Below are 16,791 nucleotides of genomic sequence, written 5' to 3' on the forward strand. Positions count from 1 at the left end.
AGCAGCACTGCTTTTAGTTCAGTTCCAGAAATTGGTTGTGATAGTACAGTCCGTAGCATATTTTTATCCTTTCTTAAGTTGTTTCAACATGAACTGCCCATGTGTGTGTTTAAACACACACAGATTTTATCAATATCTGTTTCTTAAGCTCTGGAGTGAGGTTATTTTTTAATTAAGGCATGCCTGTGCTTTGTTATTTGGGCAGTATCCTTGTCCTATTGTTGGAAGTGGCAGTGTCACATGGAATTGATACAAATGAAAAGCAAGACCATGAACATTTAATACCGATACCTTTGTTTCCCTGCCTGCAAGTTATATAGAAGTTTACTCTATTTTCCCAATGTTACTAAAAAATAAACTTGCATATAGAATCTCACTGTAGATAGCTAGCAAAGTTTAGCGCTCAGGATGACTCAAAAGGTAGAAAGTAGCAGATGCTAACAAATTATTCTCGCTAGTAGAAGGGATGCCAAAGTGAGCCATTGCTCATAAGCAACAGAAAATTAAAAGGTAGAATCCAGTGCTGTGGTTCACTTAGCAGCAGTACTCATGTCTGGACAGGTAGAACATAAAGTGTAGCTGTAGTTGTATGGCTGTATTTTCTTACATTACCACCAATGTTTGTTAAAAGGAATAAAAAAATTCCTTTTTATATTCTTAATGAAAAGTTTGTAACAGCTGAATGGTGAGCATTTTTGCAGTTCAGTGTTACGCAACAATTCATGGGAGAAATTCTGTCATTGCTCAGAAGGCAAGTACTTTTTTTTTTTTTTTAGTACTTGCCATGTACAGGAAAGATTTGTTTTCTGGTTTGGTTTGAAACTGGAGTACGTGGGGAATTCAGTAGATTAGGAGTGTTTGACAGTAAGTTTGGGAAGTCACAGAAATCATGTAGGATGACGTTAGCACACATCATAGCTTTCACTTTTGCATCTGATTTGGTTTAGAGTGAATACATGGGAATGCATGAAGTTACATAATGTCTTGTTTTTCAGTCCAATGAAATGCCAAAACTGACAGAGCAGCTGGCCGGACCACTTCGACAAATGCAGGTAATGCCCTGCAGATCTGCCTGAGCCATCTGGTCAGCGCCATCATGTAAAGCATGTGTGCCATAGGTGCACAGTGAAGACATGGTTTTGGATCATCAGTGAACTTGGCTGGCACTGATTGCATGTGGTCTTACAGCGTGTTGTAATGACTTATCTTGTTTGCAGTAAACCTTAATGCTAATTTAGAGCATGCAAGCAAGCTTATATAAAGTTTCTAAAATGCAACACTGTAAGCTGTTAGTGCAGGCAGATTTAAATAATAATGTGATCAGTGGTTTACTTTCTGATCCTGAGTAATTTTGTACTGGAAAGGAAACCTTAACTTGCATCCATTACCTACTAATATGTATTTTTATTGGTTAAACACTTTATCTCTTTAAGCTTGTAAATTTTAAATATTTTATTTTAAAGGAGTGTGCTAAAAGAATCGCCAGGGTATCAGCAGAAGCAAAACTGGAAATTGATGAAGAAAATTACTTAAATTCTTTCAGACCCAATCTCATGGATGTTGTATACACGTGGGCAAATGGAGCTAGCTTTGCTCACATTTGCAAAATGACTGATGTCTTTGAAGGTATGTTGATCAGTTCTTCTTTGGGCTGATACCAGATACACAAAAATGTCTATTTCTGAGTTCTCAGTATCCTTAGAGTAGGTCATTAACTGTTTAAACTCTGATCTATTCAAGTGTCTGCATGGCTAAAATGAAGTGGGAAAAAAACTTTCTACAATATATATTAATTTATAGTTACACTGCTAATGATTTAGAATCTACCTTTAAAAAGGAGATATCTCTGTTCTTTAAATCTTTTCTTAAATCTCAGAAATCCTAAGCGCTGCGAAAAGCAGTAATGCTTCCCTTTGCTAGCTAGAGGAAAATATCATATTCAAAATACTTGCTGTTAAGAAAAAAAAAAGTACCACTCTTGCACTTCTGCTCATTAGTTAAGCTGTTTATTTGCTTGTTAAGTTGAAAGTTCCTTCCACGATCTTAGTGATGACAGAAGTGAGAGGTAACCACATCTGTTTAGGCTGTTTGTAAAACTTAGCCCAGGTGACAGATTACAGCTAATTTGTTTCCTAAAATGTGCTAGAAACGATCCCTTCAGGAAGCATAATTAGGACTTTCCATTATTTTTAAAGTAAAATGATTTAAAGCCCATTCGCTTCCTAAGAAGAAAAAGCATTCAATGAAGGTCCTACCAGAATGAGAAACCTAATTTTTTCTTTTATGAAGTGTGCTGAAAGTTGTGAAGGATTGTAGGATTGGTTCCCCCGTCTTATAATTCTGTGTATAAGGACTGATATTGAAAATCCTTTATGAAGATATTACCATTAACCACTGTCTTCCCTCCCTGAGGTGCCATTTCCATGTTTGTTCATGGTTGCAAATGAGAGGCCTTAAAACAAACTCTATTGCATAGACCCAGGAACTTCCTAAGCCAGGATACCTGTGAGCAACAGGAATCCTAGCGGTCTTTGATTCTGCATTCAGTGAACACCTCATATTGAAAGGAAGGTCTGGGAGGCTGCAGATGCATTTTGAGAAAGGGGAATACAGAAACAGCTGCAGAAGCTGGTTTGCTGGTGTTTTTATGTTAACCCTTGACTGTTTAGAATAATACATTGGGCCAGCAGCATTTTCTTTGTTAGTCATCTCTGTCTAGTCCTTTTGGCATGCTTTCTGTTGACTGGAATAGTGCTAGCTTCCCAGAATTAACTCATACAGGTCTGTTTTGAGAAGATCAGTTTTCATGGCAGGGGATGTGTGAGTCTTAACTTAATTTGCGGCTGGTTTTCTGTGCATTGTCCAGAAGGGTGGAAAGCACATCACACATCTCCTATCACTTACCTTAAATGCAATTCAGTGTTACTAAATCACAGGAGAGTTTGTACTCATTATCCAAGTTGATGCAGTCATTTTAATGAAGTGGAGAGTTATGGGCCTGTTAGGAGGGACATGGATCTGTTGGAGCCATGTCCAGAGGTGGGCCACAAAAATGATCCATGGAATGGAACCCTGTCCTAGGAGGACAGGCTGAGAGCTGGGAACGTTCAGCCTGGAAAGAGAAGGCTGTGAGGTGACCTGAGAGCAGCCTTTCAGTATCTGAAGGGGAGCTATAGGAAAGAAAAGGACAGATTCTTCAGCAGAGTCTGTGGTGACAGAACAAGGGGAGATGATTTCAAGCTCGAAGAGGGTACATTTAAGGTTAGATATAAGGAAAAAGGCTTTTACAGTGAGGGTGGTGAGGCACTGGAACAGGGAGCAGTGATGTGGCAGATGCCCCATCAATGGAGACTTTAAAGGTGAGGCTGGATGAGGCCCTGGGCAACCTGATCTAGCCGTAGAGTTGCTGTTCACTGCAGGGGAGTTGGACTAGGTGGCCTTCAGAGAGGCCTCTTCCAACTCTAAGGATTCTGTGATTCTACGAAAAGCATAAATATTAAATAAATAAGTAGAAGTCATTACTTTGAGGTTGTTACCAAGTAGTATAGTACAGTGGATTAAAGGGGTTCTTTGCCTTCCAGGTAACATGCAATTAGCAGTGATGAGGTCCTGCTATTATAGGGAATTCCAACTTCACTGCTGTGCACTGATTTCAGTAAAGAGGCAGAAAATAGGCCAGCTGTTAAGAGTCTATTGGAAGACACCACATCTGTGGTTTTTAAATTGGCTTTTCATGAGCTCCCAAACCAATTAAAAATGCTTTCTGGGAAGACTCTGCTCTTCAGAGGTACACTTCCGCTATCATAAGCCATAGAGAAAGCCTTAAAGAAAGATTGCCTTTTGTTATTTTATCAGTACTGATGGTCAAATTTCAGCTTCAGCTGCAGTTGCCAGCAGTGTGAATGCTTGCATTTGTCGCAAGTAGATAGCTATAGCACAAGCCCAAGTGTGCTTGCCACAACTAAGAGCAGTGGTAATGGGTTAATGAAAATGCGTTGTCATTAAATTGAAATGCGTGTGGTGGAAAGAAATGGAGATTAGAGAAGCTTTTTAAAGCAGTGGGGAAGATGGGTTAAAGTGAGCTAAGTACCCCTGCTAATCAGCTCCAGATTTACTTTCGTTTTGTGCAAGAAACTACAGACAGTAGTCGTTTGTTTCCAAACAGCAGGGGTTTTTTACACCAAAAAAAAAAGGCTGCAACACCCCCACTAATGGTGCCTGTAGATGAGTATTATTTCCTTGAAGAGGAATAAATGGAGATGAGCAGCAGCTATGGGAGGCATACAAGAACACAGCATGGCTGTGCTCAAGGGAGGTACCCATGATGTGCCCATGTGCAGTGGCTTCCATATGTTTTTCCACATCATGTCATTGTAGTGGGCTTTACAAAACGCTACTCTCACAGAAGCTATTTGTGCTGTAGAAACTGACGTAACACAGATTTTTTTTAGAAGAGAAGTCTCATTTTATTATCCCCAAGTTCTGACTTTCATGACAGCCTCATAGTACAATCTTCTGCCTGGAAAGTTTTTTCACTGGATGATATAGGAAGTCCAGGGCAAATATCTTTTTTTTTTTTTTTTTTTTTTTGGAAAAAGTATGGATGTGATTACTTGAACAGTTACTGTGTGTACAAGATGACTCTCGAAAGGAACACATAGCACACTACATGTATGCTGGTAAACAAGCAGTAGTACTGGGATTATTTTGTGCAGCTTGAGATGAACTTGAATGAGTAAAAACTACTTTTGAGGTGAATCTTCTAAAATGTAATAAACTAACGTGGGTGTTAGGTTATTTATTTGGTGATGTGTTGGTTCAGGAGATGCAAAGTGACCTGTCACTCTTCTTATACAGGTAGCATAATTCGTTGTATGAGAAGGCTAGAAGAATTACTTCGACAAATGTGTCAGGCAGCAAAAGCAATTGGAAACACAGAGCTGGAAAATAAGTTTGCAGAGGGTAGGTATTTCACTTCCACAATAAGTAGATCTGCAAAATATAAGGCAAGCTTTGATGTTCCTTGTTTTGGGGTTTGGGAACATAAACCTCTGTTACTGACTTCAAGGTAAGAAGCAGCATTGCTCTCCCTGTGTGATAATATCTGTTAGTATATACACTAAACCAATACTGTGTAAGAAGTCAAGCTTTCTAAGTGTCTGGCTGAAAACGAATGTACAGTTCCTTTCACTTAAGTCCTAAGTCACTGTCTGTGGTACTGCAGGCTGTAACAGCGTTCACATCAAAAGAAGTAATTCCTACATTGTAGTGGCAGATAATGTTTTTCTTTTTTTTTTTGCAGGTATAACAAAAATCAAGAGGGATATTGTGTTTGCTGCAAGCCTTTACCTGTAACAAAGTTCATCAGCTTCACATGCCACCTTGACTCAAGACATTGTTTTAATTGTATTTAAACCACAATAATTTCAACAAGGCATGTACAAACAGCAGTGTATGTAATAAGTGTTACCACATTCATAATAAAAATTTACAATTTGACTATCTTTTGGGTTTTTTTGTTTTTGTTTTTTTTGTTTTTGTTTTAAAGCAAGAGCTTGAACCAACAGCAATGTAGTTTAGATATACAGAACTGTAGTAAGTGTTACTTATATACAAGTAAAGTGAGCATCCAGGAGCAGCAGCAGCAGTCCTTTAAAGGCATTTACTTATATTACATAATTAGACTGGTAAAATTCATTTCCTTTCAGAGACCAAGACAGCTGAAGTAATTGAATCACTCTTCATGGTTGATGATTGCTGCCAAAGTGATTTCCATTTGTTGGTGTCTCATGCAGGGTTGTATGGGAATCTTCTTTTGGTTGAAATGTACATCCTCTCACTTTGAAGAAGTCAGACACATACACAACCTAAATGAATAAAGCAGCATTAATCTCCTCTTTGAAACAAAGTATTTACCCATTTTTACCCATTAACAGGAAGATAAATTCCATGCCCAATACTGAAAAGCAAAATCAAAAAAGATTTAAACATCAGAGAGGTGGTTCAACAGGCACTGCTTTTCTCTTAAGTGTCACTTAAGGCACATTATTCCAGAAGCTGTTTAAAACAGTCTTTGCTCACAGCAATTCCCTTCCCTGATACACGTCACGCAGAGCCCCTGTGGCTGCTGGACCAACTCTGCCTCTATTATCTTTTTCTGAATTCCTTTAAACATACATACCATGTTGAGTTACTATAGTTGTCTGTTTCCATCCTAGTTGGTTGAAAAGCGCTTGGGCTGGGGCAATTGTATTGTGTGTCACAGACAAAACAGCCACATCTCATCACTGGCCCAGAGCCTGCCTCACTATCCACAGTACTGTTGCTGCACCCTGTTTAAGAAGTCATCCAGTCCAAGAAGTTGTTTTCCTTCTCTAGCGGTGTTCAAAACAAAGGACAGGTGTGCTTTCATAGAATCACAGAATGGCCCGGGCTAGAAGGGACCTCAAGCATCACCAAGCTCCAACCCCACCACTACAGGCAGGGCCACCAACCTCCACTTTTAGTACTAGACCAGGCTGCCCAGGGCCTCATCCACCTCCAGGAACGGGGCATCCACAGCCTCTCCTCTGGGCAGCCTGTTCCAGCACCTCACCACTCTCTTAGTAAAGAACTTACACCTCATATCCAACCTAAATCTTCCCTCCTTCAACTTAAAATCATTTCCTCTTGTCCTGCCATTATCTACCCTTATAGAGAGCTGACTCCCCTCCTGCTTGTAGGCTCCCTTTAAGTACTGGAAGGCTGCAATTAGATTACCCTGCAGCCTCCTCCAGGCTGAACAAGCCCAGCTCCTGCAGCCTGTCTTTGCAGGGGAGGTACTCCAGCCCTCTGATCATTTTTCCTCCAAACAGCTGCCAACCACTCTGCAGTTCCACCTATAAATATTTAACACACTTGCACACAGTTCAGGAGTTACTTACAATGAGTATAGCTACCAGTGCTCCTTGGATGAGCCCTGTTAAAACATCACTCCAGTGATGTTTGTAGTCAGAAACACGGGACAGACCCACATAAATGGATGCAGCAATCAGACCAAACTGTATGGTAGGACGTACAAGTCTCGCCCAGTCTCCTTTCATTCTGGCCTGCAGATAAAGCTAAGAAAAGAAAAGAAACTGTTGTAAAATATTGTAAACACAGAAGCAGTTTCATAAAGTCGTCTCATGCTTGCATAAAGTGTTGAGGTGAAGCCTGTGGTTGGAGACATTTTAACATCCAGCAGTGCTGCAAGTGCTGTGTTCTCAAAAGTAGGTATGATAGTGTTTGTGTAAACTACTGTATATTGATGTAATGTAGAAAAACTTCCACTGATGCGACAAATGACCATTTCCAGGATAAAGATCAGTATCTTTATCAGAAATAACAGCCATTTAAGGCTTAGAAAGAACCCAATGGAAATCATAGCAGCATTCTTACCCAAAAGAGTAGCTGGCAACTGTATAGCCTTTCACAAGTAGGAATCCCCATCTCACTCCAAATGGAAAGCACATTAGCACCTTCAGTAAAGTTTGCAAGATATATGAAGTTCACATAATCTATGACCAGCTTTTAAGATTTATTCTCCATCACATTCCTCAGCTGTCGCTGGTTTATTTCACTTAACCTATTCCAAGTCCTTTTCTACCAGCATATTAGCCATGTTACCAGTCTGGTATACAAATGGATGCATGCAACTCCCATTCTTTGTCTCTCCTCCCTTAGTGCTACCTATCTTATGTGCATCTCTGCTTCTGTTGTGCTGCCCCAGGCTCATGCTATGACACCTCAAAGACAGCAAGGACCCTGCTTTTGTTTCCTTGTCTGTTCTACCTAGGATAGGACCTCTTATTTAAGCTGTAAGAGGAGCTTCTAACAGTCCACCCTGTAAACAACACTGAGTTTATTCTACAACTTGACCCTGTCACATTAGAAAAAGTAGCACAGAGCACAGTTATGGTATTTTCTGAGAAGAACAATACAGTTGGAAATGATATTTAACATTAAGTACATCTTTCAATACCATCTAGGAACTCCAGGTCTAGTACAAACCTTAACTGACAGCTTCTGTGATTTTGGAAGACTAACTAAAACACAGACTTCAGGCACTGAGACAACACCCTAAGCTCTTGGTAAATCCCTCAGCTGACAGCTTCAAAAGCCAGGGCTACCTTCTAGAAGCATTGCTTTCACAATGTAAATATCAGCACAGAGCGTGCACTGTAGATACAAAGGTGCTACTTTCCAAAGTTAAACATCCGGGGAACGGCTGGTTGGTTTCTCTGAGTAACTTGCATCACGGCTTCGGCACGATGACTTTTTCAGCTATAAATGGGCTGTCAAAAAGATCAATGCTATCCATAACTACTCCTCTTTAATAGCAAGGTCAGGATGAAATCAGACTCTGAGGAAGTTACAGCTAAGCCTGAACTGGAAAATATTTTTTTTCTTTTAAGTAGCAGCGCTTGGCATATTTCTGGGGACCTTAATTTTACCACAGGGGAATAAAGGGAAGATTGTTGAGCCACTTCAAAAAGTTGGTTGTCACAACATTCTTCTAAAAAAGGTGTTTTAGTGGTCCTGTGTTAACACTGCTTTGGGATTTAGGAACCACAGACCAGTGCTCGCCCCACGTCAGGCAGAGCAGAGGTGGGTCCAGGGAGAACACGTCGGTAGCCTGCAAAGAGCTGGCTGTGGGTCCAACACTGGCTGTTCTTTCCCCTTTCCCACTGAATTCTGCTGAAGACAGCAAGAAGCAGCTTGCTCTAATATATTCTTTTTTTCCCATGTAAGCATTTCTGGTAGTTGGCAGACATACAGTTATTAAGAGTTATGCAACTGCAGATAGGTGGGAAACTGCATTTACCTCTGAAGGAATAAAATGAGGCAAGCTCACAAGAAGCAAGCTTCCCCCCCCCCCCCCCCCCCCCTCATGCTAGCCCATAACATCAAAGGTAATAAAAAAGTGTTTGAGTCTCCCATAAGCAGCATGTATTCAAAGCATGTATTCAGAGCACACTCCTGGATGACGAAGCAGCAAGCAAGAAAGGCCACCTACATGAAGATCTCATTTCTGAACTGAGAGCAGTCTCAGTCAGAGGTACAGATCTGGAGCTTCAGGCAAACCTTAACACCACCAACTCCAGTAGCCATATAGAAAATCCAGAAAGTCCCTCTTGAAAAGCCTGCTAGGAGATGACGGATTTACACTGCTCCAAAACAAAGTACGTTATGGGTGAGAAATCACACCGCAGAGATGCAGGATGACTGACTGCGGCTGTGTTCAGCTTCAGAAGCAACAGCTGCTCTTCTGGTTACAACCAGATTTTCCAATACTGCTCATTAGATTGAGAGTCATTTCTTCTATAAGCCAGCTGCTGCAATGGCAGATTCCGTGTTATTTTTAAACAGGTAACTTCACATGCACATTACTTTTAATAGGCTCAGACAGTCATGCTCCTCCATAAAGACTCTTACTACTACCATGACTCAGTCTTAGAAAGACAGCAGCAACAAATCTGGCCTGAAGCAGGTCAGTAGCACTGTACAAGAAAATAAAGTGGTCAAAAGAGAAAGGAGATTTTACCTTTTAAGTCCATTTAAAATAAAAAGCTTCATACCAGAAGCATGTCTGAGTGCTGCATATAGCACTACGTGCATCATACATGTATGTCCTGGCATTACACTACACTAACAGAGCTATCTTGACCCTATTGACTAACACTGACTTCAGATCGTTTACAGAACCCCTCCCTAAATACACAGCGTGCCTCTGGGTTTTTTGAACCTGGTTTTTCTCCTCTTATAAGCCACAACACAAACAAAGAAGAGAAACAGAAAGAAATCCCTGCCATTCCTCCCTCCCAGCTCTGTTTCTGGAAATGAATAAGCTTTCTTTTTCATCAACAGAAGCAGGAGGAATGTCAGGAAGCTTCATCTTGCTAACAGGACTGTAAGCTCCTTGCAGTGTTTCCTTTGTTGCTGATAAAGTATTTGGGAGCCTGGAACAGGGTACAACATCCACAGCTATTCAGGTAGAACCGTGCCCCTGTGGGCAGCAGTTATTTACTGCCCTGTCCATCTTCCCTGCCATCCCGAGCATCTCTCTGATCTTTCAGCAACCCCATTCAGCTGTGACCCATTTCTCTTCCCTCCTCCATCTTCTCATGTTTTGGGGTTTTTGTTTTTGTTTTGTTTTTTAAACTGCACAAATAGATTTCAGAAACATTCCTGAGATACATTAAGTAATCACCAGCATTTCTTTCACAGACTAATGCTTACTGTATAATGAAAATATGCTCTCTACACCACACACATCCTGAACACAAGTTTCTTCTTAATCTACGGTCTGGTACTTCATTTCTAAAAATACACACAGGAATGAAGAGAAACTCACAGCCACTTTGTGGCTCCTTGCAAGAAGCCACAGACATGAATGGAAGGGTCTCTGCAACTGCAGAGTTGTTTGCTACTCAACATTTCTAGCATAATTTGCAAGTATTTGCTCTTTCACCGAGGTGGTATTAATATACCCTGCACATACCTGCCTGCCTAATTTTAAAGTGCCATAACTATTTCCTAGACAGATGTTCAGGGTGTAATCCCTGTGGCTTCACAAGAGAATTTCCTAACAGCCAACATCTCACACCCCTACCTTAAGGCACAGAATCTTAATTCCACTCAACCCCATTCATTCTGCTAAGGAAGGCAATTTTTCAGATGCTTGGTTTTAATGTTTAGAACTTCTAAAACATTTTTCATTTAATATCTATCTTCTGTTTTTCTTTCCAGAAGCCCATTACATAAGTTTTCCACAGTGCAAAACATTTTTTTCATCAAGGCACTGCCAGTCTTCCTACAAGAAGGGAAGGAAAACATTTTGTGTTCTTTCCCTCCTTCATTACCCCACAAAGACTTAATTTGCCCACCTATTCATTTCTTCCATCATCATTTGAAAACTGTTTTATTTAATGGCATTTTTAAGTTTCCTGATGTCAAAGGGTGTTGTTAATTACATTCCCTAAATGTGCCCTACCACTTAAGGAATAGGAAGGTAGGTTTCCCTTTGGAGATGTACCTATTTTTCCCCCTTTGTTTTTGTCTCAATCCTACTACATTCACTGCATCATGAAATTAACAGCAAGCCAGAAAAGTACAATTGTTTTCCTGGTGAAGCCTCCTCAACACATGGAAGAATCAGAACACTTCTGAATTTGTCCCAGTAAAAGAGGTAAAGGTCAGCAGAAAAAGAAGAGCAGAAGATCAGTTTTCCTATCAAATCGGCCCAACTTAGAGAGATCACAGCAGTCCAATACAAACTTCATATTTGGTCTATTTTTGGTCATGGTCTGTCTTCAGTTTTATAGTATCTATCTGAGCATCAAGAAAGAGCTCCAGAGGATTACTGATTTGCTCTTTTAATGGACATGATTCCTACTACGGTTATAATTGGTATCTGAATCTATTAATGACTACAGATAGAGAAACTTATCCTTAAAAACAATTCAGCTGACCCCAGAAGTCCCAAGAGCCACAAGGAGCAGTCAGTGCCATGGAAACCCACCATAAAGATTTTTTCCCAAACCAAGAAGCTCTGAACTGGTATTGCATAAAAGCTACCTCAAGTGTGTGTACACATGTATGTAGTTAGCATTGTGGTTTCTGGGGTGAAGAGACTGGGGACAGAAGTTGTATGTTTGGGCTTTATGTTGTTAATGAGGAAGCAGTGAATGGAAGAATGGAAAGCATGGGAGGCACCAGCACTGCCGTTCAGACTCCAGAAAGAACAGCCAGCCTCAGTAATTATTACAACAGGTCTCCAGAAGACTTGGGGGTAATACTGTAAGAATAAAGGCTGATAATCTAGGCACGCTGTAGGACAGAAAAACTCTGTTTCTGCTGACATATCAAGTACATCCTTTCAGGACACAATCCTCCTGTTCTCAGATGGTAAGGTCTTCCATAAGGAATCCGTGTGGATGTACTAACAGTCAACATAGCAATCCATCCTCCACCTCTAGCAGTTAATAAGCATAGCCTTTCTGTAGGGAGAGTAGAATCCAATAATCTTGTTGATACACGCTTATACTAGACAAAGTTTGCACCTGAGTATTTTCAATGTAAACAGTTATTCAACATGACCCTGCAAAGGAATGGAAGAGATAAGACAATACATTTACTCTGCTTTTTTTCCATAACATTATGAAGCAGCAAAAAGACATGTGGATGACCTGCCATCTTCCTGTCCTATTCCTGCTCAGCAATCCAGTACCACAGACCAAGACCTCTCTGCTCTGCTTGCAAGCAGCAGCATAGAAAAAAGCCCCCATTGCATCTTCCAAGCTTTCCACTCCTGTGAAAGTATGGAGATTAACTCTTCCCTTTTGCACGTTAGAGGAAACTTAGAGATTCCCTTGTATAAAAGCCATCTTGTATGCAACCTATTATTTGTATTTCTGCTCAGCCAGCACAAACCCCAGAATTCCAAGCAGTATAGGAAATCCAGGAAACTGAGTAAAAATTGCAAATTCTCAGCACAAGTGTCCCAACAGGCACAGGAAGTGCTGAGAAATAGCACAGCAGTCACGCATGAACCTGCACTCCGCAACCATTACAAGTGCAAGAGCTCCTTTCATTCCCAAATCACCATTTATAAACGCAGGGCTCCAGGCATCAACCAGACAGACACTGCCAGCAAACCAGGAATCCAGTGTGCAGTCTGTTTTGTGAAGCTTGATGTTAATGTGTAGTGCCTATCTGCAGTAATTTTAAAGACAGACTTGCATCCAAACAGAAAACTAACTGACTTATGAACCACGAAGGTGTAGGACAATTTAAGTAAACCATGAGTTGGTGATCTTCAAAAAGAAAAACAAGCTTGGAGACTAAGGTCTGTTTTGCCTTCCTAATGTGATTTCATTTTCTTAAATAAATACATTCTTACGATCCCTGTTTTATCTGCATCTCCATTTTCTTTTGAGTGGGCAGAAAACAAAGGAGATAGAAGCCAGAATTCAGAAATATTTTTCCCCTTTTAGGGAAGGAAAAGGAACTAACTGCAAACCTATATCCAAGTGGAGATAAACACGGACTGCTGCTGAAAGGGACAGTCTATCCGCCTACACTTTAACCAGGCATTCCTCCTGACACCTGAGCCACCTCTGGTGTTCGAACATGGTGTGCTGCTCAGGGATCTGCTCCATTGGACAGATGAATAAAGTAGACAAAGCTCGCCAGAGGAGGGCAAAAAGGCAGTGTATATATTAGCCTGGCCTAAGATAGCTTCCATCAGAAGGCATTTGATACTGAGAGAGCTGCCTCCCATGCAACAGGGAAACCTCCTGTCATGTACTACAGTAGAAGACAAGCTGAAAGTATAGTCAATCTGTTTTATACAGACATTTCCACCAGACAAGTAACACTCCTTCCCTTTCTTTGTTTATTAATCCTCCAGCTGCAGCTTAGCTGTACATTGTAGAAATAATTGTTTACTGACATCAGTTTTTACCATAAAGCAGGGAAAGCTGTAACTTTCTATTTTACGCCAAAGGCTAACACTTGTCCTATTCTGATGAGAAAAGTATCTGCTTCTGTTCCTCTTGCTTATACCAAATTACAGAAGCCCTCTACAGAAGGTGAGCTCTGCAAGGAATTGCTTTCATCTTTGTCCTGCAGGAGCTAATTCACAACAATCTCAGCACTACCAACTGCTGCAATTCCCAAGTAAACTACAGAGAAGGTGTTTTTCTTCATTTGCTTGCTACTGAGAAGACTAAACACTGGTACTGAATGAGTACTAGGAGGGTATACAAGTAGGAGAAACACAAGTGTCTTCATGCTTGAGTCTCATAGCATGACCAGTTATCCTCTACTTTTTGATCTGTGCTTCAAGTAACGTGCTTGATTCTGCCCAAAGCTACAGCCACACAAAATGCTCTCAGTAAGACATGTCCTATTAGTTTCTGAAGACCAGACAGCCCTCAACTTTCACATGGGCAGGAACACACTAGGGACTTCCATAGCTCAGTTCAGCACTATTTGGGAAAGTGAAGAAACACTGCTATGCAAACAGACGTTTGTAAGATACTGTGGTAAAGGCTCCCAGGCCCTTATTTGGGTATTGCTTCACCCAACCTTTAATCCCAACATAAAAAAGATTTCAAGAGCAACGCCTGACTGGCACATTTAGGATTATAAATACACACACACACACAAAAAAACACACACAGCCTAAACCCAGCTAGCACAGACTGCCAGTCCAGGTCACTGAAATACCAATTGCCCTCCAGTTCTCTTCTATAATTTCCTGCTTCCGTGAGCATGCAAGATCTTCTTTCCCAGTGAGCTGTGGGAGAGTTTGTGAGCAACTCAAGTTACATTTCACAGATTCTTCACCCCTCCATCCCACATTACTCTCCCTGGAATAGCACGGCAGCTTGGCTGGTTCCTGCAGCACAGTTCCTCACCCCAGCTAGGGGCAGCCAGCAACATGTCCAGGCTACCTGCAGCCAAGGCCAACTCCATTACAGCAACTCGATCCTCAGGGCTGCACCCGTTGCTGCCAACTGCAGTGGTTGCAATGGGGCCATTCTGGATACTGAAGACAGAGCACACATTGAACAGCTTCGGTAGCTTTCAGATAGAACATTTAAAACTTTTTTTTTTTTTTTAATGAAAGTCTGAAACGTTGATGGACAGCAGTATCTGCTTTCAAGGCAGGAGTGATATTTTAGTAGCAGGGACATCGCTAGGAAAGGTGTTCAGTTACGCTTGCCCTCCTATCTTCCAAGACAGATAAGATGGTTTTGTTGATACAAAAGAGAATGTATCAGCTGTTTAATGATGAAAGGAAAGGAGCAGCAAGGGGAGGGGATGACAACATTTTGGGTTCCAGTATCTGTTACTAAATCACTAGGTTCCCAGATGCTGCTGCTGCTCAATCTCCCCATGGTTTCCACATGAAGCTGCTGTTGGCAAAAGCATCCCAGAGATAACAGTTCAGTCTAGCTCCAAACTGATCCACCAAGCTCTGCCAAATGAATCCCAAAACACATTCACCATCATTGCTTCCTGGCCTGACACTGCACATCTCATTCCATAAGATGACAAATAAAAAGACTAGGAGCAAACAAGTCTAGCCTAAAATCTCAGGCCTTAAATTGGTCTGCCAGACACCACAGCTTTATGACAGGAACATGGCATCATAATATCCAGTTTGGTGCTATTTAACACTTCCTGAAGTTACTAAAAAGATACACTTATTCTGTAGTATCTTTCTTTTAAAGATGTTAGATAAGCATTTTATGGAACAGAATTAGTGCATTCTTCCCCTTTTCCTAAGGGATGAACAGACCTCCCTTCCCAGTGGGAAGTCTCATTAACCATAGGTACCATCCTCATGTCTATTTTCATGCCATGCAGTCATATAACAAGCTACATGAGACCAGTTTAGCTGAAGATTTTGCACATAAACACACTGGAAATCCAGGCACAGTAACAAAATTTAGCTCATTACAGATTTCTATAGAAGGCTTTAACCAGGTACAAGCTTACTGAGGCTGCTATCCATTTTGGACGTATCCATATCCATTTCAGGTGACACAGAATCAAAGACTCATTCCTCTTACTTAGACAACCTTTTAAACCTAACTGCCAGATGTAAGGAAGGCAAACACTGCTCACAGAGGGAACTTTGGAAAAGTAATATTAAGTAGCTGTAAATACCGGGGAGCAAAGCTTCCCAAAAATACATGTGTTCAAGTTACATACAAGTAAATATTTCCATTCCTGAAGTTAAAAGTTCACTTCTGCTCTCCACAAACCAGAAGACAAACTAAGGAGAAATGCTTCAAATTCCCAGATATGATTTACTTAAGACTATTCATTTTCAACTGTTCATAGGACTTGGTATTCATTCATGTTTCCCTAGCTCCTTCCAAGAGTGATTTATGCATTTTCAGTTTGGAAGTTTACACTTTCCTGCTCTTATCCTTTCCATTTTGTTCAGACTGCCATGTTTTTTAGCTAGCACTTCTGCTCTTGTCCAGTGATCCCAAGGCATGATTCTCAATAGTTAATTAAATCAGATTTTCTTGGGATTCCTGAAGCAAGGAAATGGAGACCATCTAGTCAGAACCCCTGCTTCCAGGCAAATGAAGCCTCCAGAACACACAGACATTGAAGTTGCAGAGTGTCTAGGAGAAGAAAAAGCAAAACACATCCCTTCCATTCAGCATAAAGACTGAATTGCATGCTATTTTCACATATCCTACCCTCAGATTTGAGATGAGACATTCATCACAGAAGTATGTTTAAACCTCTACTTTTTTCTCCCAGTATCAGGAGATGTGCAGTTGCAACTCAGACACCACAGCTTCCACTGACTTCTGAAATTTTCCTTGTCACCAATAGTTTCAACAGGGTTCCCTGTGAAGTACTGCATCCCCATAACCATAAGTCACCAGTAAACACATGCATATTTCATGCCTGCCTCCCTACCTTCTTCCAGATGGAATTCCCACTAACCTCTTCAGTGCTAAGCTTTTCCTTAGTAGAGACACACAGGTGACTATAATAGAGATGTTTCTAAAGCCCACTTTTGTATTACCAAAAAGAAACACGAGTTTTAGCAGTGAAAGCCCTGCCTGTTAGGTAAGAAAAAGATATCCTACATGAGAAGAAATCAAACCAGGCTGCAGTATTTTGAGTTTTACCAATACTAAAAAAGAAAAAAAAAAAAAAAAAAGCTTTTCCCCCTTAAGACCAAAACCAGCCCTTCTGCCTTAGTTCAATCTTCATACAAAGCATCAGAAC

At 40.8% G+C, this 16,791-nt stretch overlaps 2 protein-coding genes across 4 annotated transcripts in view; one reads left to right on the forward strand and one right to left on the reverse strand.

The window, feature by feature from the left end:
• Positions 1–5,504, forward strand: part of SKIV2L2 (Ski2 like RNA helicase 2) — a 44,423-nt gene extending 38,919 nt beyond the window's left edge. Inside the window, exons 24-27 of one of the 2 annotated variants that reach the window (NM_001012944.2) lie at positions 996–1,052; positions 1,464–1,626; positions 4,858–4,962; positions 5,303–5,504. In NM_001012944.2, coding sequence (NP_001012962.2) covers positions 996–1,052; positions 1,464–1,626; positions 4,858–4,962; positions 5,303–5,355 — 378 coding nt within the window. In that variant the 3' untranslated portion in view covers positions 5,356–5,504. Of the gene's footprint in view, positions 1–995; positions 1,053–1,463; positions 1,627–4,857 lie in introns of both variants that reach the window. The other variant, XM_015277305.3, reaches the window with a different exon arrangement.
• The window catches only part of PLPP1 (phospholipid phosphatase 1), a 55,373-nt gene continuing 43,964 nt past the window's right edge, over positions 5,383–16,791 (reverse strand). For both annotated transcript variants that reach the window (XM_424730.8, XM_004937240.5), the window contains exons 5-6: positions 6,924–7,100; positions 5,383–5,867 (exon numbers count right to left, since the gene is read on the reverse strand). In XM_424730.8, coding sequence (XP_424730.3) covers positions 5,742–5,867; positions 6,924–7,100 — 303 coding nt within the window. In that variant the 3' untranslated portion in view covers positions 5,383–5,741. The remainder of the gene's footprint in view (positions 5,868–6,923; positions 7,101–16,791) is intronic.

The sequence above is a fragment of the Gallus gallus genome, chromosome Z (assembly GCF_016699485.2).
Source record: "Gallus gallus isolate bGalGal1 chromosome Z, bGalGal1.mat.broiler.GRCg7b, whole genome shotgun sequence".
Lineage (NCBI taxonomy): Eukaryota > Metazoa > Chordata > Aves > Galliformes > Phasianidae > Gallus > Gallus gallus.